The sequence below is a fragment of the Penicillium vulpinum genome (genome assembly GCF_028829585.1).
Source record: "Penicillium vulpinum strain IBT 29486 chromosome Unknown utg000001l_segment0_segment0, whole genome shotgun sequence".
Classification (NCBI taxonomy): domain Eukaryota; kingdom Fungi; phylum Ascomycota; class Eurotiomycetes; order Eurotiales; family Aspergillaceae; genus Penicillium; species Penicillium vulpinum.
The window spans coordinates 5,324,880-5,351,846 of record NW_026643241.1 but is presented as its reverse complement, the minus strand read 5'-3'; the positions used below and the strand labels follow the sequence as shown (position 1 = coordinate 5,351,846).

General features: G+C 48.9%; 9 protein-coding genes across 9 annotated transcripts; 5 read left to right on the top strand and 4 right to left on the bottom strand.

Moving 5' to 3' along the window:
* Nucleotides 1-453: 453 nt before the first annotated feature.
* N7479_001921 (uncharacterized protein) lies at nucleotides 454-5,323 on the top strand (the record flags this gene model as incomplete). The annotated part of the gene is made up of 2 exons (XM_057249618.1): nucleotides 454-5,112; nucleotides 5,177-5,323. The coding sequence occupies 2 exons, from the start codon at nucleotides 454-456 to the stop codon at nucleotides 5,321-5,323; spliced, it is 4,806 nt and encodes a 1,601-aa protein (XP_057114050.1).
* A 2,984-nt stretch (nucleotides 5,324-8,307) lies between these two features.
* On the bottom strand, nucleotides 8,308-9,243 carry N7479_001920 (uncharacterized protein; the record flags this gene model as incomplete). Its single annotated transcript, XM_057249617.1, has 1 exon — nucleotides 8,308-9,243. One exon carries the CDS (start codon nucleotides 9,241-9,243, stop codon nucleotides 8,308-8,310), a length of 936 nt encoding a protein of 311 aa, XP_057114049.1.
* A 243-nt stretch (nucleotides 9,244-9,486) lies between these two features.
* N7479_001919 (putative haloacid dehalogenase-like hydrolase) lies at nucleotides 9,487-10,896 on the top strand (the record flags this gene model as incomplete). The annotated part of the gene is made up of 4 exons (XM_057249616.1): nucleotides 9,487-9,638; nucleotides 10,124-10,156; nucleotides 10,231-10,437; nucleotides 10,542-10,896. 4 exons carry the CDS (start codon nucleotides 9,487-9,489, stop codon nucleotides 10,894-10,896), a joined length of 747 nt encoding a protein of 248 aa, XP_057114048.1.
* A 281-nt stretch (nucleotides 10,897-11,177) lies between these two features.
* Nucleotides 11,178-12,906, bottom strand: N7479_001918 (zinc knuckle domain protein; the record flags this gene model as incomplete). The annotated part of the gene is made up of 2 exons (XM_057249615.1): nucleotides 11,178-11,936; nucleotides 11,995-12,906. 2 exons carry the CDS (start codon nucleotides 12,904-12,906, stop codon nucleotides 11,178-11,180), a joined length of 1,671 nt encoding a protein of 556 aa, XP_057114047.1.
* A 2,374-nt stretch (nucleotides 12,907-15,280) lies between these two features.
* On the top strand, nucleotides 15,281-15,964 carry N7479_001917 (ORMDL family protein; the record flags this gene model as incomplete). The annotated part of the gene is made up of 3 exons (XM_057249614.1): nucleotides 15,281-15,410; nucleotides 15,494-15,852; nucleotides 15,914-15,964. The coding sequence occupies 3 exons, from the start codon at nucleotides 15,281-15,283 to the stop codon at nucleotides 15,962-15,964; spliced, it is 540 nt and encodes a 179-aa protein (XP_057114046.1).
* A 1,116-nt stretch (nucleotides 15,965-17,080) lies between these two features.
* Nucleotides 17,081-18,989, top strand: N7479_001916 (uncharacterized protein; the record flags this gene model as incomplete). Its single annotated transcript, XM_057249613.1, has 2 exons — nucleotides 17,081-17,225; nucleotides 17,308-18,989. 2 exons carry the CDS (start codon nucleotides 17,081-17,083, stop codon nucleotides 18,987-18,989), a joined length of 1,827 nt encoding a protein of 608 aa, XP_057114045.1.
* Nucleotides 18,990-19,572: 583 nt separating this feature from the next.
* N7479_001915 (calponin homology domain protein) lies at nucleotides 19,573-21,612 on the bottom strand (the record flags this gene model as incomplete). Its single annotated transcript, XM_057249612.1, has 2 exons — nucleotides 19,573-21,373; nucleotides 21,446-21,612. 2 exons carry the CDS (start codon nucleotides 21,610-21,612, stop codon nucleotides 19,573-19,575), a joined length of 1,968 nt encoding a protein of 655 aa, XP_057114044.1.
* A 364-nt stretch (nucleotides 21,613-21,976) lies between these two features.
* Nucleotides 21,977-22,717, top strand: N7479_001914 (uncharacterized protein; the record flags this gene model as incomplete). The annotated part of the gene is made up of 3 exons (XM_057249611.1): nucleotides 21,977-22,043; nucleotides 22,099-22,215; nucleotides 22,320-22,717. 3 exons carry the CDS (start codon nucleotides 21,977-21,979, stop codon nucleotides 22,715-22,717), a joined length of 582 nt encoding a protein of 193 aa, XP_057114043.1.
* An 884-nt stretch (nucleotides 22,718-23,601) lies between these two features.
* Nucleotides 23,602-26,631, bottom strand: N7479_001913 (argonaute/piwi family protein; the record flags this gene model as incomplete). Its single annotated transcript, XM_057249610.1, has 3 exons — nucleotides 23,602-25,265; nucleotides 25,325-26,376; nucleotides 26,429-26,631. 3 exons carry the CDS (start codon nucleotides 26,629-26,631, stop codon nucleotides 23,602-23,604), a joined length of 2,919 nt encoding a protein of 972 aa, XP_057114042.1.
* Between the last annotated feature and the right edge of the window lie 336 nt (nucleotides 26,632-26,967).

Genomic DNA, 26,967 nt, shown 5'->3' with positions numbered 1-26,967 from the left:
GCCTCTTCAATTCTTTTTTTTCCTCTGGTGGCTGGGCAATTATCTTAATTAACTCGGGTACCGGCTGATATTAGCTTACTATCCTTTGCTTCATCTTTCCCTCGTTAAGAGAGATATCTCGAATTCTTTCTCCTTTTCCTCTCATCACATTTTTATGTGAGGGGATCGGCGAACTTCGACTGGTAACTCTCACCGTTGCTTCCTCTCTCTCCTTCCTTAATCCCACATTCTTAATTCTTCCCCACTGTTCCGTGGTCTGCGCTGGTACGCTCTCAACTCCTATCAAATTAATTCTTGGGATCTCTGGAATTCCTACAATTTGTCCTTCCCCACTATCGTGCCAACAAGCACGAAGCAACAGTGAACCCCAACAGCACAACTCCCCTCATCCTACCATCATCTCGATCGAGCGCGGTGTAGTATGCGATTGGGTTGAAAGGACGCCTCTCAATCATGGGGGTCAACACCCGCAGACCGATCCTTCCCGCCCCCACAGAATCCATCATCGATACCACGGGGGATAGCGCAACGGGCACAGATCTGGCTACTGACATTTCTCGCCGCACAGACAAAACGTCGTACTCTATCCCAGACGACGGTAGCCCCATCACTGTCTCCACTCGGCGACAGCGGGACCGCGAAGAGAAATTGTCTCGATCGCAACACGATTCTCATACCTCATTACTCATCGAGTATTTTGAGGGCGGAAAAAGCTCAGGCGGCATTGTCTCTCGTCCCAGCGTGCGAGTACGTGTTACACCATCGTCAGCTAGAAAAAAGTCCAGGGACAAAAACCACTTTCAAATCACCGAATCAGGTGGAAGCGGCCGTAAACCGTCATATACCCACCGAATATCCCTACCCTCGCCATCTTCAAAACAGAAGCAATTGGATTCGGGCGCAGCGGATGATCAGAGTGTTGGTTCAAATTCAGGCGAGGAAGGTCATCATATGACACGTCGCGACCCGGTAGAAATCGAATTTGTGAATCGCGGACAGGATAGCGAGATGTCTACCCTCTCGCAAGATACCCGGTACATGACATCGGAGGTTTCATCCATGCCACCGGAGAGCATGATCAACGCTTCATCGGCGGGTCCCAGGCGGAAACGCAGCCAGAGTATGGAGCGTGGTTCGCCCCGTGAAGAGAAGGGATTGCTCAAGACCCCCCAACGACAAAGAAGTCGCAGTTTGAGTAAGGAGCGAATTGCACATCGCGTGGCAGAGAAGCTCACCGGATCACCACAAGAGGCTTCGAGTAGCAACCAAAAAAGCAAGGGCGGCATGGATTATCTCGAAGCCGAAACAAAATCATCCCGTCGCCGAAAGCACAGATATGCGGACGAGGATCTCATCAGCCCCGAATCTAGCCTTCTCAGCACATCTGCAGTCTCTTCAAACCGCAAGTCCGATCAGTACTCAATTCGCTCCGGTGCATCCAAGTCCTCTATCAACAACCCAAAATTACTCGAGACAGTTGAAGATGCGATCAGGCGATTGATCTTACCTGAGCTAAAGGAGCTCAAGAAGGACCAAAAAGTCATGACCAACAAGAACAAATTCGATCGGGACATGGCTACATCTTATTCGTCTGGCACGAGCTCCAGAGATGAGCTAGGTCGACGTCTCTCCAAGCACGCCAGTGCACCGGATGTCATGAAGCCTAAAGTTGTTCTGAACAAGGATAGCAAAGACGAAGGCATTATTCTTTCTCCCGAGGCGCCTTCACGCAATAATGAGCGCAAATCAAGTAAAACCAGCGAAGCTTCCGATATGGCGGTGAGATGGGCAAATCGACCCGACTACACCGAACAAGACAAGATCCGCCGACAGAAGAGCAAGGGTCTTCGTGATGCCCATGCTGCTGCCCGAGTCGGTACTGCTCTCACGGCGGCTTCTTTGAAACACCACAACTCCAATTCGAGTCTCGGCAAAAATGAGCACCGGCGAGAGAGTGGCTCCCGGAAAAGTGGCTCACGCAAGAGCGTTGAGAGTATGAAATACAACGAAACCGAACTTGTTTTCCAGAAGCACAATGTTGCGCCAATGCCAATGCACAGCGAGATCGACTCCGAGATGACCAGGAACTCGTTACTCTCTGAGCGAACGGCAAGTCCCACTCCCGAACAGCAGGACTCCTACTTCGACATTCCTCGCGGATCACCGGGGCAGGCTATGTCGCCAGCTTCTCGTACTCCCACTAGACAGTCCGTCGACTCACGTTATGAGCTCAGAATGCGCCATGGCAACCAGTCGCATCAGAATATCTCGGTGCACAGTGCTTCAGATCGTGACCTGCATCACCAGAGCCAATCTCCAGGAACCGACGGTGGTAACTGGGCAATTGCAGCCGCAGCTGCGGCTAATCTCCTTGATGTCGCTCACCCCGGGCATCATGAAACGGAAGATGACTATCACGGTGAGACCATCAGCCGCGGACTGAGTCCCATTCAGAGCATTGCAAGTGACCGTACCGAGACTCGCCACGACAATTACTCGGCTCACGACGAACAACACCTCGACAACAAAAATGAGCTTGAGCCTCGACTCTCCATTGACTCTCTGTCATCTGCCCCCAGTACAGACCTTGCGAGATCCACCCGTCAGGGCACCAGCTCGCATAGCCAGAGTGCAGTTTTCATGCGAAACAGCCAGGACTCACCTGGGCTCGGGTACGAACATTCGCGGCAGGGCTCCCAAGACAATGACTTCTATGGCTACGATGAGGAGAGCAGGCGTTCTGTCGACGATGAAGATAGCGATGTTGACTTCATGGATAAAGTCAAAGAAGCCCACCCTGTGGCAACGGGTGCTGCTGCTAACCCCCAATTTATCCACCCCGTGACCGTCGAATCCGCAGTCGCTTCCTTAATGGATCCCTCTATCCTTGAATCCCAGATGTCATCCACAAACCGCTCGCAAACCGATCTGGGTCAACGATCAGGCAGCCGAAGCCCTGAAAAGTCAGGAAGCGAAGTCCATCGCGGAAGCCCCCTGAAGCAGCGTCAAGATGCTTTCGATGCCGATGAGACTTCGTTCCCTCGACGCATGGGTGCTACATCGCCCCCTCAGAGCGTTACCCAGTCCTATGATGACATGGACGAATCTGCTATGATGGCCGACAGCGCCCCGCGTGGAATGGAGAGTCCTCTTGCGGATGCTGATGCTGAAAGCCAAGAATCAGAGTCTGAAATCAACACCAATCCGTCCATTATTCAGGGCCCCATTGGTGGTGTCGCTCAGGCGGATCAATGGGGATATGGTTCAGGATCTCCGCCTGTGGATCACTATTACGATAAACAGATCGGTGGATCTAAGGGTCTTAATGCCGAGCAACAGATAGGACTTGATGCGGATTACTACCAGACTGCCCAGAATATCTTTGGTGGTGACGACTACTCTGCCCACTCTGGCGACAACCAACCCCGGCAATCGTTCAGTACTCCTCCTGGTGCCAAGGATGAAGGCTATGTCTCGGCTGCCAACCCCATGTCTCCCAGTGTTGGCACCCCGAAGCAAGCTAATCGAGGTCTTGTGGGCGTGGATGCTGTTGGAATGGGTAGCTTCGATAGTGGTGCTGGAGCAGATGATCCTTTTGCCTCTGGTCATGAACGCCATTTCAGTGGCTACTCTCACGGCGTTGGCTCGCCATTCTACGACAGTGCCACTGGCCGAGGCATCGAGAGAATTCAGTCTCAGGATATTGTGGCTCTTATGGATCACTTGACTGTCCGGGATGCCCAGCGGAATGCCAGAGATACAGAGATTCTGGTTACTTTGGTTCGAAGTGCTGCTGAGATGCGCACCTCCTTCGAGCAGATGAAGAGATTTATCGCCGAGCAAGATGATCTCATTATGGACACTACCGACAGGGCACATGAGCGGACTCACAAGGCGCTTGGTGGTCCTCGGCCATTGCCCACTAGTGCTTCTAGGAATCGTCAGCTGAACACAGCTGACGAGGAAGACAAGCGGAAGAGCATCTTCAAGCGCGCGCTGAAGGGATTAAGTCTCAAGTCTGGCAATGATTTGACAAAGATTGAAGGTATGCTCGAGCAGTTGCTTGACGAGGTTGAAGCCCTACGATCCGCACAAGATGGCTCGGGCCCTCACGGTGGCACCAGAATGGATCTAATTGGGTATGATGCTCCGGGTTCAAACGGAGTACCTGCCGAGACGAGCCGTTCTCCCTACGGGTCCAGCTCTTCTCGCCCAGCCAATGGACAACGCAGAGATTCGGACCAGCGAGTCAGCACCGTCCATGAAGTCGACGAGGACCTTGAGCTTGACGACCGTGACCAGTTCCTGACCTCGCACCTCCCTGTCCGTGGCCAACCTAGTCACGAGCGGTCAGGCTCATTGCCACTTAACACACCTCCACGCAAGCCGGTGGCCACATCAGCTCGTAGCACCGAGACGACTCCCAAGGCCCGCAAGCACAAGTCCAGCAGCTCGTCAATTTTCCCAAAGATCTCCCGCTGGTCGAAGTCTACGGCCACCTCCATGGGCGACGGCATTCGCAACAGCATCCAGCCTTCCCGCAAAGAACGTCAGGCATCGGACGAGTCTGGGCTGTCTGATCTCGCACCCCAAGGTCCCTACAAAGGCGACTATTATGATCCCCAAGGGGACGACAGACTCCGATCCACTTATACCCTGGGCGATGAGCAAGATGAGAACAGACCCCCGTCGCCCTTAGTGCCTTCCCAGGTGTCCGAGATGCCCAAGTACCGTGGCCACCGTGGTAGTCTCGAGCTTATGCACCCCCAGCCTCGCCAAGGCCCCACCGGACGTTACCAGTCCCGCCTCGAAACCGAGGCCCAGGTCTACGGAGGTCCAGTTTCTCCCGCTGGCTCAGAACAGTGGGGATCCAACCCCAGCCTGCCCGTTATCCAACCTCCCCAAAACCGCAACAGCGGTGTTAGCGGTACCGCACGTCTGTCCCCGATCTCCGATGCAGGCTACTCGGAGACCAGCTCCCGTGCAAACCGTACACCAGGTCCGCCCCGTCCTCCCAAGATCAAGGACGCCGGTCCTCTCATTCCCGAGCGTCCACCCAAAGTGCCGGAGGACGAGGAACCAGCCTACAGCGGCGACCGTGCTGTTTCCAGAGTACGTATTCTAGAGTCTCCCTTTCAATGTTCCTTGAACATATGCTAACATTCACCCTCTCTAGAGCTCTGCTGTCCGCTCTTCCCCCGCACGCAAGCCAACTGGCCCGCGTCCTCTCGCATCCACCGGCTCTTACAGCCCAGGCAACGCCAAGCGAACCCGCTACCGAGGCAGTCCCGCGCAAATCGACTATGAAGATGAGCAATATTGAGACTTGCATTGTGATACCCCTGGATTGATGTTTTCAATCTTTGTTTCCCTCTAGCGCTTTTGCCTTTGCTTTGTTTTTTTCCTTACGACGTCCATGACTGTTTCACTGGGACTCCGGCTCCAGTGCATTTACCCCCCAAATCTATGAGCAATGTGTGTGTGTTTAAATGTCTGCGATATTTCCTGCCTTTCATGTTTATGTCAACGGCTATGGGATGGGTGGGAAGCTATGTCTTCTCTTCATTACCCTGGCTTTTTCTACGCCAATTTTTCTATGCTTATTATTTTTATGGCCTTGACTGAGGGCATGCATCTGTTCTCGTGCATAGTGTGCGTGCTGGGCTTTGAGCCGCTTTGTAGCTTTTAGCCGCTTTGTAGCTTCTGTGTTGTGGTGTAGATAGTGGTGCAGAGGGAGACATAATCTATTCCCCTTTCAAAGGAATGATCTTGTGGGTTTTTGTTTTTGTGTAGATCTTAATGGAAACATAGGAACTTACTGGATTGAGACTGCTGTGGTTTGTAGTTTGTAGTAATTGTAAAGGAAACCCTTGAAAATATCACTAGAAATATGCTTAGAAAGAGCGTTAGGATATTAAAAATGGACAATATCGGCTTTTTTTCTCACAACTATCTATATAGATGTGTTAAAAGGAGAGATCTAGCTACGTAGAGGAGGACCTCAACATTCATGATTGATTGACCAGAGTCTTGAGAAAGTTGTAAACTATAGAACATGTCAATTTGACGAGACTTTTCCCTCTTAATCGTAGCTTGATTGCAAAAGAGGAAATAATCAACAGCCCGGCTCCACCGATGCGGTCTTGATGACTCTGACAGTGGCAGTGCGTATCATATAGGCACTGCCGCTGTCAAAGTGATAGAGTAGCGTTCCTCCTTGCACCATTTACCATTGATTTTCCATGGCTGCTATCCACTCTTTAGCTTATTTCAGCTAGGTTTGGTCGAATAGGCAGAAGAGATCGTAGTGATATGGGGAACATTCCCCCTGTTCACGCTCCGCCTCGGGGGTGTGGGACTGATCCAGGCGTCTATCGCGCAAGACCTCTGACCGAGAAATTATGTAGGCTTGCAGATCATCAAGTAAGAGACATCCAAAGCAAGACCAAAGATGACGGTGCTCTCTGTCCTGGCACATTTTGCCTTTCCAAAAGATGTGTAGGTAAGAAGAGAGGGGGATTCATCAAGGGCGTAGCACGCAAGATGAATCAAAGTTCCTGAAGAATTTCGAATAAAGCTGAGTCATTGAAGATCACGCACGGATCAAGTGGCTATGTAGCGATGGAGATATTCAGAAGAAAGCCCGGGATGGATGGAGGTGTGAAGAGCAGGGCGAGATGAGACGGGAGCATCTGGAGTGGGTATGGAACGGCGTAGATTGGAATGAAAGGTACCGGTCTGAGACGAATTTCATTTCATCTGTCCCCGAATTAGAGAGATTTGGTATACCTCAGCACAGTAGTCTCGTACAGACCTGTCCGAAAGCCGGGCCGATCACCAAATAGTGAGAGCCCCACAGGAAGAGCTATCACTGTTGGGATGATTTTTGGCTCCTAGCCGGTGGAATAGATACTCGGATGTAGGAAGTGTGCATAAAAGGAAGATAATAATAAGAAAGTCTTGACTTGGATTCCAGTGATGGGAAGAGAAAAAGAGGATAGTAGGAAGATTGAAGTCAAATATTTCAAGGAAGCTACAAGTATATGGGTAGAAAAGGAACCAAGGAAGGTGAAGGAAGGTCCCTTCCGGTTGAATTCAAGAAACAAATCAGATTTGTCTATGAGTTTTATCCAACATAAAGCAAAACACCCAAAGCCAAAACCAAAATCAACGGGTAACACTTGAATGTATTACAGCTGTATTTATATAGCATGTCCAACTCTAGAAAACCTTAGACGTAGCGGTCAGCTGTTTGCATTCCCAGGTTCGGCTCTAGACATCTAGGGTTTGATATCTGTCTGATCCAGAAAGTACATTTTGTCGTATTGGTAGAGGCTTTATTTTTGTCTCGCGAGGCTCGGTAGCTCTGGCTTGGTTGCTCCTCTCGCTCGAATGGTAATCATGGCGAGAATGATGATACCAACGCCAACTGTACATGAAAACGTGGCCGATAATAAAGCCAACCGTTGTAGAAATGCAACCGACGAAAATATGATAGCCGTCCCGACATGTCTCGTCTGAAGCCATTACTGAGATGATTCTTGATATAGATGGATATCTTTTGAAAATCTTGAGATTTGAGGATTTGAGGATTCGAGGATTAAGATAGAGAATAGTAAGAGCAGAGGGAAATTTCTCTTAAGGGCCCTATATACGTAAGCAGTCACTACGTACATATGACCATATGGTAGAACCAGCCAGAATAGTTTCTACATCTATATACCTTACGTAGGTAGGTTCAAGGTCAACCATTGAAAGACAGATCAAAGGAAGAACATAAAACTAACCTTCTATTAAAAGGACTAGGGACTTGGTCCTGGCACTGCCTATATGGCTCTATAATAATATCACCTTGAATATACAATATCAGTATGACTAGGAGTGCTGGAATTATTATGCTATAATCAGCTGGGAAAACCATGTGGATGGCCAATTTTCTGGTGCCCAAAGTTTCCAGTAGACACTATGCACTGTGATAAGCAAAGGAAATTTACACGTATTAGATGGTAGTTCGTTATGTTCCTATAGAACAAAGTAGTTAATGCTGCAAGGTATAGAGATCCCATTGAATGACAGACCTGATCTTCAGTAATGCATATAATGAATTGTAGAACCACAAGTACAACACTGACTCTGATGCCATACCCCAAGAAACAAATAAAGACCCAAGAAGTAGAAAAGCAAAACGAGCCAAGTTCACACAATCTCTTCCCAAGGCCCAATTCAAAGAAGTCACCCAAACGACAACCACAATATCTCCAGAAACCGATAAAGCCAATGAAAATTCCCCAACACCAAAGGGACGCCCTAGTAGTCCGAGAAAGGCCGGACAGAGGTAGTCCCCCTTCCTCTAACAGCATGCGCAGTAGCAAGCGAGCTATAATCCAGCGCATCACTAACAGGGAACTTCCCCGGATAACTCTCGATAGAGTGATACTTGCGCGCACGATCCATCTGCACCGTCTCCGAATCAACCGCCGCATCAATAGTCGCCCCAAACGCGACCGGCTGCTGCACCTTGATTCCAGTCGACGGTCCAGGGTCACTGAAGTGATCCGCGACACGCGCAGACGCAGACATGGGCACGGGGAAGGAGATGTTCTGGACAAAGCGAGGCTGCGAAGTGCGCACTGAAGCTGGAGCCAGTTCTGGCTCCGCCCGTTCCCCGTTCGAAGGCGAGCCGTCCAGATTCCGCGGGACAACAGTCAGCGGTTGTCGGAAGATGGCTTTTGCCGAGCTGGCGATCTTTGAGATGCTGCCTCGGGTGCTGGATCGGAGCTTGCGCATGGTGTCATGGATGGGGGAGCTTTCTCTGAGATTTTCTGTGCCTAAATCGGACGTGGCACTTTCTTGCTCCGATGAGGAATCGGTGTCCTGATGTTCCTGTCGCCAGGTTGAGCTGGCTAGCAAGCCGGGAGTGGGCTGGGAGGTGGTACGGACGTTGTTCTCGTGGCTCAGAAGACCATTGCCTGATGAAATTTGCCACGGGCGCTCTGTTGCAGTTGCTGAACTATAGGCTGAGAGTGGAGTAGTGCCGAGGATGACATGGGTAATCCTTCCTTCTGTGCGTTCGATGGCTTTGTTGAAGGGTGGAAACTCGCGCCGTGCGCTCCAAAATGGCCGTACGAGGTAGGAGGCAGTGTAGAGTATTTGCAGCCAACAGAGAGTACCGATGAGGTATGTTATTGTTTGGAGAGATAAAGGGAAGACCCCCGTTGACGTTGCGAAAGGTTTTTGATCCATGGTGGATAGCATAAGTAGAGAAGATGGAAGATATTGCAGTCCACATTGTTGAATGGGGAAAGAAACTTTGAATTCTCTTGAGGAGATATTCGGCAGGATCGATGGAAACAGGCCTGGAATATCAAAAACGAAGGAACAAACTAGTTAGGTAGGCTCTTTTGGAACCTTGGAACGTTATAGATCGTTCCCGCGGCTCCACTTGGCTAACTCCACCTCTTCAACCTCCCACCTCTATCATTATTCATGTCCAATTTAGGGCACGCTGCTCGTTCCATCATGTCTGCTATTGCCTGCAAACAACTTCGTCCGCGAAAGTTCGCACCTCTCGGTTCTCCCGAAACGTCGAATGCCCCTCTCTTGAAGGGAATTGTGTTTGATGTGGACGGAACTTTGTGGTGAGTCACTTGTTTCCTTTCTGATACTTTACAAGAATTATACGCTTTATTTTCTTTTACTTGTCGGTTATTGTTTGTTACATCCGCCCTGGAGAGCTGGTATATACATATATTTTGTTGTTGTTGTCGGAGGCGGGGAGCAATGAGGACTAAGGCATCGATATGAGATCCAGGCAGAAACGTGCTTTTTTCGGGGAAGTATACCTTCTGTTGGACTCGGATGGTCCGAAGACTTCTTGGTTTAGCCCTATGTTTGATCTATGATTTGCTCCAGATTAGATGTTAATTGCTGTGGCCTAGGGTCTGGGACGTAATAGTTGAGTGGGGGGCTTTCTTGTGCTCTTCTAGTTTTATATCACCTTCCAGCGTTTCCGCATTGGTCTTTTTTTGATTGACATGTTCAACGTCAGAGAAATTGAGCATGTTTATTAGCTCTGATCGTGGTATCAAGTTAACTTCATCTGAACCTCGCTAACTGTGACCAGTTTGCCACAGCACCACATGTTCAGCGAAATGAGGTATGCTCTAATGCCTACGAGCTATCCAAAACTCAACACCCCCGAAAGCCTCTCTAACAAATGCCGCACTATAGAGAAGCACTAGGAATCGATCGCTCCATCGACATTCTCCAGCACATCCGCGAACTCCCTGTTAACGAACAAGCCACAGCCGTATCCAAAGTGCAAGCTGTCGAGCGCCGAGCCATGATCAACCAGCAGCCGCAGCCCGGCCTGGTTCGCCTAATGGACTACCTTGAGTCCCGCGGTTTGCGACGAGCGCTTTGCACACGCAATTTCGAGTACGTTATACAAGCAATCAACGCAACTAGGACATAACCTTGGAATATCAATTCTGGTTATTTAACGTACAAAAAGCGCTAATATACACATTCGCATCTATCAGAGCACCAGTCCAGAACCTAATTGACAACCATCTCGACGGCCATGTCTTCCTCCCAATCATCACGCGGGACACGCCCAATCTCCTGCCTAAGCCTGATCCCGCAGGCATTCTGCATATTGCAAGTGAGTGGGGTCTCGCTAATGGTGAGAATTTGATCATGGTTGGTGATAGCATTGATGATATGACGGCTGGACATATGGCTGGTGCGGCGACGGTGTTGCTTTTGAATGAGCTGAATGTGCATTTGAAGGAACATCCGCATACAGATCTTTGCATTAAGCGACTGGATGATCTGATTGGGATTCTGGAGGAGGGATTTGTCGGGACTAGAGAGAATGATGGGCATGGAGCGTGATGTGGTTCTAGTGCTGTCTCATCTCATCATGGGCTCAAGGTAGAGATTGCCTTGGTTAACTCATATGTTAGATAGTCCATCTGGCTGGCCTAGGCATATACTACATACAATGTGAGAGATATACCTGTTGAATTGAGAGATGTTACAATAGAGTGTCATTTAATCATACATACATGCCCAGTTAAGACTGAGCGGAATTGTCAACACTTTGCTGTTTGCTATGTACATGGCTTGTATTCGCCTCAATCTTCTCCTGACTCCCATCGGGTAGAAACCCCCTTCTACCAGCCGCGGCCTCTGCCGCCACCGCCACGTGGTCCACGTGAGAATCCTCCTCGTTGTGGCCCACGGCTTCGGCCACCACTCCTTGGTGGGGGAGGTCCACGTGGAAGGGGCGGGTTCGGGGAGCGTTGGCGATTGTTGTTTCCAGAGAACGTTGCACGTCCACGGGAAGGCCCTCGGGATGGTGGATCGCCGCGTTTGGCTCCGACTCCGCTTGCGAACTTGATACTTCCGCGAGTATTGCCACGCGGAGCAGGAACGGGGCGTCCCCGGCCGCGGGATACACGAGACATCATGTCATCTTCTTCTGGGGATGGTGGTCGAGACCATTCCTTGGCTCTTCCGCGGGATTGAGTACGGCTGGGTGGGCGAGCTTCTCGGGGTGGGATGACGGTGTTGAGGTTCGTGATCATGTCCGGGTCGATACCCTTCAGGGTAAATGACGATGTGATTGATGCGCTAAAGGGGGCAGTCGGGCAGTCTCCTACAAGATGCTTTGCACTGCAGCAATTTGCACAGCAGATTGATACTATGACTTGATCGGAGTGGAGGTCTCTGCTGGGGAATCTCCATAAATAATCACATTCGGATTCCAGGTGTTCGTTGCCACAGTAATCACAAGGCACTTCAGATGCGAAACTGCGTAGCTTTGAGGTGCATTGTGGCTCATCGTGGCCACGTTCGCGGCATCTTTGGCATCGTCGCCAGTCGGGGCAAGTACTGCTTTGATGCTGGTTCCAGGCACCGCAGTGTTCACACTTTATAGTTGAGTTAGTAATGCGAAAATCAAGTGACTGAGTGCAAAATAGAACATACCTCCTTTTTTGGGCAGACATCGGCCATATGACCCTCGCTTTGACATTCGAGACAAGAGATAGGAAGTTTGAGGTCCAGATCATGGATGTTTCGATCAAAATACACGTACTTGGCCAGGTTCTCTAGGTCTGTCTGGCTTAGGTCCACCAAAGCAGTAGGCGCACTTGGATACTTGATTGAGAAAAGCCGGAACGCCTCCTCTTTCGACCCAGGTCCAGATTGTGTGATTGATTTCCCGGTGTTAGAACCATGCTGATGAGCCAGAGTCGCAGGGTCATAATCATTGGCACCATCCATCTTGTCCCCTATGTTGAGCAGGATAGAGTCATCGGCTTCAGAGCCAAGATCTGAATCATCTGTGTCACTCTTGGAGTCAATTTCTCCATCTTCCAGCTCATTATCATTTTCGGATTGGTCGTTTGCTATCGGCTTGTCTTCACCATTGGCCGACGAGACGGATGCGCTGTGACTGCGCCAATATTTGTCATTCACCGCTTCGAATTGACTAGGCTTCTCGTTTGTTGGTGCCGATCGTTTTCCAAGTGTTGTTCGCACTGCAGCCTTCCGACCCTGGTTCCAACTAATTGCAGGCGCGGTGTTGCCAGCGTGTGGGTTTGCAGCAGTAGTTGAGTTGGTATCGGAATTGGAATCTTCACTTTCAGACGAACTAGATCCAGAGCTAGATGTGCTATCTGGATCCACTGGCAAGGAGGTAGTACTGAATGCAACACCTTTTGGGACAAAGTCAGCTAGATCTGATTCCTTCTTGTTTCTGTTGCGGCGTTGTCGCTTGGCCGGGCGGGCGCTGTCGTGGGATGTGGAACGCGAGGTGGAACGCGGATTCGATCGAGTGCGCGGTGCACCCACCAGGGCTGTACGTGAATCAGCCTCCTCGTCTGATAATTTTGCCATTTGGACAATCAATTGAATAAGGATAAAAGTATTGGAATACAGATCAAGTGGGAGTCTAGAAGGATCAACAGTAGAATTTGGGTCCCCAGAAAATTTCACGGGAGACGATATCTACCATTCGCGCAATTCTAATATAGAAGTAGGTACGGAGTATAGGCCGGAGATATATGAGGCGGTAAGTCATATATAATCGCCTAATTTGAGTTCCAGTAAGAATTTGCATACTTCACCCCGTAATATTAAGAGCTGCGTATATGGGTATCTTGTTTTTGATGGTGTTTTTCCCTGATAAATCATTAGAAAGAGTACATTGACCTTGCTGGTAGAGCAATAAACATTCCATAAGCCGAAACATGATAAGAGGTACTCATTAGAATCATATAAGCATAAGAGACAGGAGAATACATTGAAAATATTAACATAATAGGTCAGTTAATCAATACCAGCATGATCTAAGCATCTAAACAGCGGGCAGACACAGTTAGCTCCTCCAGGGCCACACTCAACATCATATAAGATTCATCTAGATATTGATGACAGTTTGGATTATTGTCCAAGACGCCATCCCAAAGAGCGAGCCAAACCCTTGGAACTCATCAGGCTGTCTTTGGCATGAGATCTACCCGCGGAGGATAGCAAATCGAGGCGATCGACGCCAAGAGTGGGGTGATGCCGTCGTTAATCACAGGTGCCGAGGCCATGTTTGAATCCAATAGATCATTAGGCTGAATATTCAAAGTACATATACATAGTTAACAGTATTTATAAACCGAGGTAGAGGCCACAAACTGCAGTCATCTATCATCCAATAGTTTTCCTGGATCCATCGAGTTAGGGCACGAGTTGATTATCAACTTGGTCTGGCGGCGTTGGAGAACAACATCAGCGCTTAGTGGACAAACTAGAGACCCCTCTACTCTTATTTACCGGTCGTAGACAAGGCTACATGGAAGCACGGCAATAATCGTTTGGACGGAATCTAGCCAGTGCTCCCAGAATCAACTATTTCAATTTATACTCCGTACTAGCCGAGTACTAGACTCGCCATGTAGAACGAAGGCATATTTCTATGTCGACAGGATTTATGGGTTTCTACGACAGACAAGAACCTTCAATAGACAGCAAACTTGCCGCATTTAGTAACTATTCCAATTTCAACCCGCTGGTGGGAAACGATCACCTGCGCGGTCTGACGGCCTACTATCAACGATTCCTGCCTATTAAATATGATTAATATTTTATCCTAGGACATGGATTAACAATTTATCAATACGAACAAAAGGTCCAGTGGCTTGGGCTGAAGAAGACCGTGCTCCAGGTACGGCAGACTATTGCACCTTCAGTCTTTTCACCGGAATCTGTTCCTATCCACTTTCGCTATAACAGCGCTGTAAACTCCTTAATATGTACATCTCTGAGGCTTGAAAGTATAAATATTGGGACTCTAATTTTGCTGTGCCCCGGGGCATAGACACTATAACATCACGAGACATTCAATCAGGCCATAAAATAAAGAAATAGCAAAGGTCATTTAGGAGTCATAGTTGAGCAAATGTGGCCAAGTCCATATTATTTCTTAGCCTATAGGCAACCCTGGATGTCCCGGGACATATTGCCCCATAAAAGGAAAATATCAACGATAAGAAATATTAGAAAGCCCCAGTTATACATAAAGAAGCCATTTGATTTACATTTCTGGCCTTTTCATCTTTCCAGGTATACAATTGAGAAAGGGGAGAAAATAATAAAGAATATAAGAAGACTAGTAAAATGACAAAATGACTAGCAAAAAAAGATATAACAAGGCGGCATAAGTAGCCGGCTATTTTTATACTCAAAGACAAAATAGAAAGAAGATATAACTACTCATTTATTTGGCAATCATCTTCCCCTTTACTGAATCCATAATATATAAAGTACATGTAGTTTAGTCCTTTCGGGCTAGATTCCGCACATGCATACGTTTCGTACATGTAGGGCCAATTATGCATTTGCCTCCAGTTAGGCCAATCTAGAAGTCAGGAAATAGATTAAGGGAAAAATCGATCTAATTTTAGACCTCTCTTAATAGAAAAGGAAAAAAGAAAACAGATAGTCTAAGAAAGAAGAAAAAAAAAAGACGTGAATCAGAGAGCTCTTCCGCACCCCGTGACCCAACCCGATCCAACCGGCAAACTCCAGTTCTGGGCCGTGCCACCTCATCCCCACGCTCCTTTTCCATTCTTTCTCTCCTTCTCTCCATCCAACTTAATTATTTTTGGACCCAACCGACAAGCTGGCGTCCGGCAATTCAAAAGTGTCTTCCCTGTTGACCCCCCGTGGCATCTCCTTCCCTCCGGATGTTGACACAGGGCCGCAACGGTTATCTCCAAGCATGAGCTCAAAACAAGGTCGCCGGAGGCGATCTAGCAGTCTTATCTACCAAGAACCCGCCGAATCTATTGAGCGTACCAGTGATCAGGCCGCGTTGCCAAATCTGAATGCAAACTGGGTGAATGCTAAGGGTGAGCGACAATGAATCCTGGAGACCACATATCCGCAATATTGAGAAACTAAGGACTAACGTGAAGTTTTGTTTTGATATTAGGTGCCTGGACCATCCATTTTGTGTGTATCGCCGCTCTCAAGATTTTCTACGACATCATCCCGGGCGTCTCGCAAGAAACTTCGTGGACCCTCACCAATATCAGCTACATGTTCGGATCCTTCCTCATGTTCCACTGGGTGCGGGGCATCCCGTTCGAGTTTAATGCCGGCGCCTACGACAATCTCAACATGTGGGAGCAGATCGACAATGGCGACCAGTACACACCCGCTAAAAAGTTCTTGCTCTGCGTGCCTATCCTGCTCTTCCTCCTCAGCACTCACTACACACATTTCGACTTGACCCACTTCACTATCAACTTCCTGGCTACATTGGGGGTGGTCATTCCCAAGCTACCTTTCGTATGTTATATCTGCTTGGATCCGGACTCGTGGAACTCATTTGCTAACTTTTTGACTACAGTCGCATCGGTTGCGAATAGGTTTTTTCTCCGATATACCCGAGGAGTCATAGTGGCTCCTATTTAATCTTTCCTTTTCTTCCTCCACAATTATTATCCATGTTGGCGTATCCACGACCTCCTTGTTTTCTCGAGCTTTCTCGCCTTCCCCTCATTTTCTCCATAAAAGGCCTTTGCATTGCGAAATTGATTGACGGGCTTTGAACCGTTCTTGGCTACTGCGCATCCTGTTTCTCTTTTCTTTTTCGTCGGCAAATATGAAGACGCAGAAGTAACTGCGAACCAGTCCAAATTCCCATCCTTTCGGTCTGCCCTGAGTGGCTTATCCTTGTCTAGATTTCCAAGTATCCAAGTGCATTTTTTTATCTTGCAAGCTTTCGTTTTTTTGGAGTCCCTACTCAGTCTTTGAAATATTGGGTTGTGTAATGTAAGGGACCGACGTATCTTTGCAATCTATGCACATGGAAGTATCTGTGCCTAGCCCTGGAGTAGAACTTCGATTGATGCAGGTCAATCTCTTGGCTAGGGCCCATGCGGGGGCCTATTGCATCATCGCTAGAATTTGAGGATCGAGTATCTCTTCTTAGCCCTCGAATATTAAAAGGTCCGCATTGAATGATAATATACAAGAATAGTCAGCCGCTAATGCGGGCTCATTTGGAGATGACATGGTGGACGTTAGATGTAAGAAACACTCCGATGTGTTTTTGGATGTTGTTAACCTTAGGCTTTGAGCTTTGAGGCTTTCGCCAAAACAAGCACCTTATTACTTTAATTAAGCTGCCAAAGAACTTCATGTACACATGTAGTTATATCGTCAATTCCTCGATAATCTGTGCCCTAGCTTCTTACAGCAAGAAACAGCCGAGTTCATTGTCTATACTTTCCACCGCCTTTGTTTCCGCCCTCGAAACAAAGAAATTCAATCTTTTTATAGAATTGAGTATCAAAACATCTTTTAGTTTGTTGACTACGGTATTATCCTAGCTTTTCTCTAGATCCTACACGTACTTTGGATGTCTTTCTTATGCTCTTGAATGATGTCACATATATTAGCATCTGGCTACCTACATATGTGCTGTTCTGCCGGACATATACCTCTTTCGACGCGCCATACACCATTCTCCGCCGCGACTGCTTATCGATAAGCGTGTTACTGCCAGCTCAAAATGTATCTTTTCAGTTGGCTTTTCAAGGACCCCCCTCTGGCCATGGCGACCATGGCGACCGTGGACGAGGTACCATATCGGTCACCTGTACCCCTTCAATGGGAGCTGGCTCAACAGACAGAAATTTTCCTCGAAGACTCACTATGTATGTTCCCTTTCCTCATGCTTTGACACGTGCAGGAAGCCTTCAAAGAGACGCAGTTAATAATCCCCGCTTTCTCAACTAGGGCCCCAAGCTTATAGCCTTCTCTTCAATGTCCTTGCATCGGGCACTATCTCATCATCAAAAGCAATTATTCCACTGCCACAGCATCTGGCTGTCGCAGCTACGATGCTCGTGCACCCAAGAACGACAACGCTCGCCCAGTCGGAGTACGAAAAAGAAGCGCCTAATGCAGCTTTGCGATTTCTTCGGCTCACGAATTCCCTTGTTGGTCCCATGGATGCAAAGTTTAATCTCGCTTTTTGCTTCAGTCAATTTGCATCTTCGCGACAGGGTAAACGTCGTGGGGAAAGCCCGATGCATGTTGAGAATGACAATCCTGATACCAGGCCTCTGAACACGAAATTCAACAAAGCTGCTTCCCTGTGGCACTCCGCGGAGGACTTCTGGCATGCTGTCGGCTGGGCATTCAATTGTTCGGTACTTCACCCGGCCCGATGGGAGCGCTGGCAGATATGGCTGCAGTTTATGTGCGACGTACTCGAAGATGATTGGAATGAGCGTGAAAGAAAATATCTAGCGGCAAAGGAAAACCAAAGGGGGGCCTCGGTTCTGTCAGAGATATCTGGGAAATCGGAGAGGGAGGCCTCGCAGGGCGCTGAATCCCGCAATGAGCTAGGCACTGAACCAGGCACTGACTCGGCCAAGAAAGGAAAGCGCAGGGGCAGAAAGCCTAAGGTGGTGGTAATGGAGGCTCATGACGACCTTGGAATTTTCCGGGAAAGTTTGATCTTCCGTTACATCGCCTCAAATACCACAGCTGGACGGAACCGCAGAATCTTGCGGGCAATATTTGCCAATGGCAAATCAAACCTCGGCGAGTTTAAGGAAGTATTCAAGGATGAAACAAGAATTCCTATTCCTGAACAAGACTCCCATAATAAAAAAAAGAGGGCAGGCGATATCAACCTCGACAAGGATGATTATGGCGACTACCAGAACAGTTCAGACGAGGATTTCGAAGCCTATCAAAGCTCAACCTCGGTATCACCGCCAGTCAAAGGATCGAAGACTAGCAAGCCACGGCGCAGCAAGCGCACCCGACGAGGAACGCGAAACGCAATGGATGAAGCCACAGACCCCATCAAGATGGCCAACGGAAGCCAAACACCCTCCCATGAAAGCAGCAATCTATCCCCGCTAGGCGACTACACCTCCCTCGCCCTCCGCCAACAACTCCTCGGCATCCTCTCCAGTCTCTCGGAAAAACTGCCTAGGGACTTCATGCCCCTCGATATCCTCTACAACTTGTTCGTCGAGAACATCCGCGACTTCTCCCTCCCCCTCTTCCAACACTTCATCAGCCCCTCGAACCTCCCGCATTTCCTACCCGAAGCGCATTCCACTCTCTGCGAACTCCTCCTCTTCGTACTCCGCGAGAGCTCGGCCCCAGGCTCTAACGATATCTATCTTACCCAGGCCAAGCTGGAGAAATGCTTCCTACCTTACGCGGCGGCCAGCCCGAGCGTTGAGAACAACGCCAAGATCTCCATTCTGCTTGAGGCATTGATGACAATCCTGCATAAGAGCAATATGCTCTCTGCGACCCCATCGCTGACAAAAGCAGTCCAGTCTGGGATTGCGCGTCGTGAGAAGGCTACTCATAACCGGGACTCGATTGAATGGGCTTATTTGCAGGAGAGTGGGTTTAGGATGAAGTTTATGGTTGAGCATATATTACCATGAAGATGTTCTGTGTGATCGGGCAGGACCGGTGTTGTGGTAATGATGTTCATGATGGCAATGATGACTTAATGATCGTGTTTCGGGGCGTACATGGAGCGTTTGAATGCCCCTTTCTTTTCTTCGGTTTGAATATAATAGTTTGTGAGATATACTTAGGCCATGGAGTACCTGTGCTATTTACATATCAAATGCCAATTCTCTTCACTTGCTGTGGAAGGACTATCCTACGCATGTATGATCAATCTACAAAACTCTGTAGTTTCTGTAATGTGTTTATTATAGGACCCTGAGTATAATAGTGCTATCTACAACCACATCGCGTCAAAATGAAGTAAGCAATGGCATGGAGCGGGAATCATAGCACGCAACTAACAGAATAATCCACCAACGCAGGAAAATGGTAATAGGTCTTCTGCTTCAATGATGATATTTGCCCAAAGAGGCTGGAGACGTAGAGCTTAAAAGAAGGAGAAAGGAGAAAAAAAAAAAGGTAAGAAAACAGAGGGGAGCAAGAAATCAAAGAAATAAGAACAAGAACCCTAGGTTGAAGTAGGCTCACGAGTTGTCAGCACAAGTCAACAGCCTACTGCGGCGGTCGGGGCCCAATAATCTGGCGCCTAGCACCGCCAATACCAAGGCCAACACCTCCACGGTTCTGATTATCACCACCCATATAGCCATACTGGTGAACATCCCAGGACTGGCCGGGTCCCGAGCCTTCCGTGTTATCTTTGCCGCCACGTTCGGCCACAGCTGCTGTTTGCTTCTGGTTCTCTGCCCACTCCTCCTGGCGCGCGCGTTCGCGCTCCATCTCTCGTTCTAAAAGGGACTTGGACGCCCAGCCACCAGCCTTGGTCTTCTGCTGCGAGGCCGCGCGGCGGCTGTTCTCGGCGTCGACTTCGGAGGTCGAGGTGTAGTCTTGGAATCGGTGGGCGGCTGGGGTTGGGGACGTGGGTGCTGGGTTCGAGGCGAGGAAATTTTCCACGCGGTTTTCACGACCCCGGCTGGCATTGTAGGCTACTGGGTCTGGAAGAGGGCGGGGCGATGTGGGTAGATCCCTGGGAGGGAGCACTGGCGCTGCAGAGGTAGATGATGGCTTTGGCACTGGGAGGGGACGAGGGGGCTGGGGTGGTCCTTGCTCCTCGATGGGTTCGGGTTCCTCTGCCTCGGAAGTAGAGGGCATATCCTGTGTGTTCTGCCACTCCTTGCGGAGAAGTCGCCGTTCTTGTTCTAGGGAAGATAAGTCGTAGCTAGGCTTGGGGGGCACGGGATGAGGGCGACTTTGACTGCGAGACTGAGGCTGGTCGCCGGTCTTCCCAGGCTGAACTTCCTGTCGTTCGGTCTCGTACTGGCGCTCCCGTTCCTTTGCCAGCTGTAGCTCGCGCTCGAGCTCTTTGATCCGGCGGCTTTGGGGTGTTTCCTCGACTGGCCTTGCTCCGGCGACGTCACTGGCCTGGGCATTGGAGGCCTGATACTGGCTCAGGAACTGACCATTGAGACGAGTATCATTTAGGCTTCGTCTCTGTTGTCTCTCCTGCTCAAATCGCTCCTCGGTTGCCTTTTCTTCCGCCATGCGTCGCTGCTCTTCCGCTTCCCACTGACGCTTTTCCTCGTCCCAGCGCTTTTTTTCTGCTTCTACCCTGAGGCGTTCCTGTTCCCTTATACGAGCAGTCTCTTCTTCCCATCGGCGCTCCTCTTCTGCCTTGGCACGAGCCTCCTCTTCTGCAATCTGCTGTTGGTGTGCCCGCTGTACCTCTTCCCTCTCTGCGTTCTGCTGACGGATCCGTTCATCCTCTTCACGCTTGCGTTTCTCTTTCTCTGCAAGGCTTGGTACAGCAGGCCCAGGAGTAGTGATCTGTCGGCGAGCACCAAATGCAATCCCTTGATTCCCTTGGCTAGCTCCCCCAATATAGCCATATTGGTGAATGTTCCAAGCCGGTGTCGTAGCCTGTTCGTCGCCTTTCTTGGCCCACGTACTGTACGCCCCAGAAGGTTTTGTGGGGCTGTCTGTTCGAGAGGGAAGGTTGGGTCTCGCATCCCCGACGTTGCTGGAGGAGCGGGTTGATCGTGTGTATGCCCCGGTACCCGAGGAACCTGTCGCATTTGGGCTGACCACACCGCGTTTACTCTGTGGACCAACAGTTCGTGGGAACTTGTTGGGGGCAAGGGCATTGGCTCGTCGACTGAACGCTGCCAGACACTGGAGAACCTGCGCCGGATCCTTTGCTTCGTAGAGATCAACTGTCAGGAAGACATCGTGCGGGGGAAGATCGAGCGGTGGCAATTGGCATGCGCGCAAGAAATGAGAGATATTCTCCATCTGTACAAATGGTGCGGACAGCTGCTTATACTTCACGCCTGGTGACACAACGAGGTTTACCAGCCTTGTAATTAAAGGAGTCAGCCAGGCGTCTAGACCCTTTAACTGTTATTTTAAGTCCACAGATACAACTCACTTGCAAAGCGCAACGCCATCTTTCAAACCTTCGAGCAAGTCTGGCGACGCCAGTTTCTCATGCAGCATTTCCTCAATCCAGTCGCGTACCTCCGCGGCTGCCTGCGGGGTATAGCGGGATAGGCGCATATTGCGCAAGTCCTTGTCCAACGAAGTCACAGAAGCCATGACGAGTGTCGAATGACCGATGCTCGATCAGAGTTTATCTGAAGTGTAGTTGAACTGTGGTTGCCACCTGGGTGGTATGTATCCCTTTGCGGGTGCCCGATCGGTCCTAATAGTGGCGGGTATTGGGTAGCAGAGGAGGGTGTTTCGTGATACAATTGGAATGACAAGATGAAGAAAATGCTTCAATTACTAGAAGTGTAGAAGTTTTCTAGAAAAGTTGTGGAAATTTGAAAAAAAGGAGAAAAGGCGAGAGAGACGGAGAGAAGAAGAATGGAATGTCCGGGCTGTGTTTATCGATGACGTTCCTGATAAGTCCGCCACGATCTTTTTCTTTTTGCCTCTTTTCTGTTCTTTAAACTCGATCATGGTTAACAGTTTATGGTTCAAATGGAAGAAGCTTCGCCTACCCTGGCGGAAGTCCTTCTTGGTCGGTCAGTATCCCCTCTGTGTTTTTCTTGTGTCTCAGTACCGCTAAACTTGTCTTAGGTGAGGATCTCGCCGGAAATACCTTCTGGGAGTTCAAAGATGTGATGAATGCAACTCGATACCGGCGCATTGTTCGATTCGATCCCAAAACTCACTTGAGTGATGTTCAAGTAACACGTGAGTTCCTTTGGAAGATGTAGTCTCGGCCTTGGAGCACATGCCTCTATTCCGAGGCAAGGGTGAACGAGTTGAATCATAACTAACCTGTTATTTCAACACAGCGCAATGGCACCAATGGCTGCGACATGTCCGGCAACACCCCCCAAGCATCCAGGAGCAGCAGCAGGATCTTGTGCGGCAGGCACAAATCAAACAACTCGCTCGGCTTGCTGATGAACGTTGGGCCAGCAAGGCCTCCTTCCTCGATAAGCCCAAGACTCAACACCAAGCACCATCAACCCAAATCAATGAGGCGACTTTGAATCAGCTGCCCGCCAGCGCTGCTCCCACACAAGAAGCACCAGCTTCAGCCGCATCCCCCGAAACAGCCTCAAAGGCTGAGCCCGCACCCGCACAACCGAAGACACAAAAGGTGGAGAACCCATGGGCCAAGGCGAACAAGGCCAATCCAGGCGAGGAGTGGCAACCTGAAGCATGGTCTCCTAGTATCAAGCGGTGAAAGGTGATATCGGCTTACTTTGGTCGTTTTTTTGCAATGCTATATAAGCTTTGACTTTCAGAGATATGTGTCGGAATTAGAGGAGGCTGTCGCCTTGCACGATTGGTCAATTCATCAGCAGAAACATCTTACAAGGAACCCTGGGTCATAGATGCTGTCAAGACTATCTCATGCCGAAGAGTCTTTGGACTCTACCCACGCTCATTGCTGTATGAGGATAGAGGTTAATGTGCACAGTGTTCAACCTCATATCATAACAGGTGTGACCCAAGGTGTCTTGGGGGTTTCAAGATAATCAGAGCCATATTCATACAATATGTATGTAGATTGGCACTTGTATACTATTATATGCTTCTTTGATATTCAGCGTTCTCCACTCAATCTTACCATTAAGATCATTTAATTACAACGAGTAAGACTAGTGGCTACACAAGCACAGGGTTTTTTTTCTAAATGTTTTCAATTTTCCTACTCTAACATAGATATCATCCCCTTCTTTTTTTGGTTTTTTTGTTATTTTCCATGCTGCAGTGCAAGTGTCATCCAAAGTAAAGACATAAACAATAAAAATGCAAATAAATCTTCTATCCTCCTTTTTTTTGGTGTTTTCAATTTTTCACACTTGTTGCAGCATAGGCACATCTCAAGCTTGTAAGAAAAGCAATGACATTGCACCCTTTTTTTTTGTCATTTTGAGTTTTTTTTCATAGCTTTCACCAGGAGCAATCTTCCAGCCCAACAATAAAAGGCATTGCAAGCATTCTCAAAAACAATTTCAAAGAACAATGGAGCATAGCAAATGAGTATCAAACTCCGGAAAAGAACATCGGCAAACTCATCAAATATCAACAATAGAATAGAAAATAGCAATGACAATGGTCAAATTAGATATAGACCATGCTGTCTCGCAAATTGCTCGGTAGAGTCAAAATGCTAGGATTGATGTTATCAATATCCATATTCTGGTCATACCAGTGAGCCAAGAGATACTTCCGGGCACGATCACAGAACTTATCAGCCAGGAAGGCAGGGGTGCTGTAACTGATCGAGCGAGTAGCCCGGCCCATCATGTAACAGATATTGTGGGTAATTTCTTGCAGCACATCAGCTGGCCTGCGGTCTGTATTGACCTTCGAATTTGTGAAAATCTCGTCGTGGATGACAATGTAGTGAGCTGGCCGAGCAGTACCCTGAAGGGGACACTGGGCTTGCAGATAGAAGTCCCAGTAGATGGGACGGGTGACCCCGCGGTCGACGACACATCCATTGATTGGGTTGGATGTTTTATCTTCTTCAGTGGATTTAGTAGGATAGAAGCGCACATTATGGCGCTTTCCGCAGACAACGATGGTGATATTGGGCAGGGCTCCACGGTATACCGCTTTGGTAGCAGCTTGGACCTTTGGAAGTTCCTCTGTAAGGACCATGGGGAACTGACCATCGCTAACACCGTCACGATAGATGAGAATGTTTTGCGGCAAGTGACCACCGTTAGTATCTTTCCACAATTTCAGTCGAGTCAGCATCATGTCCTTTAGGAATTCAATGTGCTCTTGGCGGCGCGTCTGGGCTCGAACTTCACCGGGCCATTGTGCCATACGGTAATCAATGGAGGCAACTATGGCAGCAACACTGGGGAAGATGTCGGGGTCTGTGCTTGACGGATGAGTGACATCCAAGCCGACGACCATGGTGGTCTTTGCTGCGCCAATGAAGCGCGCACTCGTAGGCTGCAGGAGTTGATTGCATCCTCCCATCTTGAGATTGATCTTCATGGCATTGTTGCTCATATACTGCTCACTAATCTTCATCACCTTCTCGGAATGCATGCAGTGCGTCAGGATGCCGGTCTTGATATCTCCAGAATACTTGACGAAATCAAAGATTTTGCTATCTGTGGTAGGAAGAAGAACAACCACTAAGGAGAACCTTGATTTCGAGAGCTCTGCGAATTGGGCCTTGATCATAGCTCGATTTTCTTGGTCATCATCAATAAGAAGGCATGACAGATATGGCTTAGATGGCGCCGGAAGTGATAGGCCATGGTCACGCAATTTTCGGTACAGGGCATCCATTGAGGGTTCAGGATTTTTGAGCTCATGCTCCGGCTTTGAGGAGCGCTTTCGAAGCCAAAGACAGGTCCATTTACTGATATTAGCGCCCTGGGCAAATCTAGTGCTTACCAAATTCCACGATCCGTATCGGGGGCTAGTGTTTTTCTTGCCGCCATAAATCAAATTCGGAGCACTCAGAATCCGTGCATGTACAGTGATCATCTGTTTGCTGATCCTAATCCCTACCGTCTTGGTATGGTCTTCGTCGATTCCCATGATGGCCAATCCATCTTTCATAATGGATTCATAGTTCTCAGGAGGCCGGCGGCAACTGAACTTGATTATGTTCTGTCGTTGAATTTTGACTAGTTCCGGATGGAAAGGTTGCCCGGGAAGGACTTCACAAACCTCCATAGGAAGGTAAACGGGACGCTCACGAGTTCCAACATTCACGACTGGCTTATCATTAGCATATTTAAGTTTTATGTTGTAAGCTGTTATTTCTTGTTAGCAAAATGTACTTCAAATATCAACAAATAAGCAGCAAACTTACTTCTGAGGAAGTACTGGGTAATACTGATGTACTCTCCCGCCTTGTCATCTCCCATCCAGAATTTCACGTTGTCAGCACTGGATGCGAGTTGCTTAACCATTGGGGGATGGACCTGGCTGCGTCCATCTCTAGGGGTAGCAACTCCAAGGATCGATTTGATGGGTCTTTCATTCACCCCGAGTCCGTTCTTTCGAGGCTCTAGATGCATGGCATAGACTTTCAAGCCCTTCAAGTACCGCTGCACACGATCCCGTTTGTCATTGTGATTTGCTTCAAATTCTTTTATTACATCAATCAAAGAACGCGGAAGGAAGAATGCACCGTGACTGACATTCAAATTGAGCATGATTCGTCCAGCACCAAGTCGGACACTTGAGTAGAAACCACGAACGGCTTCAGCGCCATCACCTAGGGCCATCCACTGCTTTCGCTTGTCCATCCAGAAGAATTTGTTTCGTCCCTTGCCGATGATGTAGGTGCCGGAATTTTTGAAGGGATAAGCACTCATGAGGATATTCAGTACTCGGAGACAGGAAGATTCATTTTCAAGCTCCTCTCGGCGGGTGACGTCCTCAAGGCATGCAGCCATGTCAGCCGGGGAATAAGAGCTGTCAAGGGCCAATGTAGCATTCCAAGGGCCGGTATAGACATTCGAACTCCCAGTTCCATGGCCCATAGAACAAGTGAACGGCTTTCGATTCTCGGGGAGTGGGCCGGTCGTAACAATCTCAGTGGCCCCATCAGTAGCAACGCCAACTTTTCCATCGGTAAAGAGGGGATATTGCCGGAGCATGCTTTCAAGAATGAACTTTTGCTGCCCTTTCTTTACGTCAGGCTTGATCTTGAGCCGATAGGAGTAGAACTTGACGTTCGGCTTGAACTCCATAGGGAAGAAGTTGGCACGAAGCACAATCGGACGACCTTGTGTGCCGTAGCCCGGACGCCGAGCCAAAGAATTGGGTTCTGGGCGAGCCTTTGTAGACTCTGCCAGGTACCGATCCTCCAAGGCCTGGACTCGGGTGCTGGGAGCTTCAACCGGGTCTTTCAACATCCTGCGCGCATGTTAGATATAGTTTTCACTTGATGTAGAACAAATAAACTTACCTTTCGAACTTCTGGGGTCTGCTAGACCCGCCACGCCCACCATGACCACTGCCGCGATCACTTCCACGGCCCCGATCTCCGCTGTAACCGCGGTCGCTGCCACGGCTACTCGAGCCACCATCGCCGCGGCCTCGGGAGCCACCACGGTCACCACTGCTACGGCTGCCTCGAATGGGCAGATCACCGTGAGCACGACCAGACATTTTAGCGAATGTTGGTCAAAGAAAATAGGGTAGTCGAAAAATAGAGGAAGAAAGCAATGAAGGGAGAGCGCGATGTTTGCGCGTGTTGGAGAGGGTGGGTGTGCGGCGTCAAGTAGTGGAAATCCTCAGTCAGTTTGGTTGTTTAGGAAAAGGGTTGAGAAAAAGAAAAGAAAAAGGATATCTGCGGCTTGTTTTTTCAAAACAAAGAAGAAAAGGAAGAAAAAAGCCTGGGTTTGGTTCAGTTATCTGTAAAAGTGAGTCAATAATGATGAAGCATTAGGATATTGAGATGCACGAAGATAGTAATGTGAAGACGGACCAATGCAGTAGAGTAAT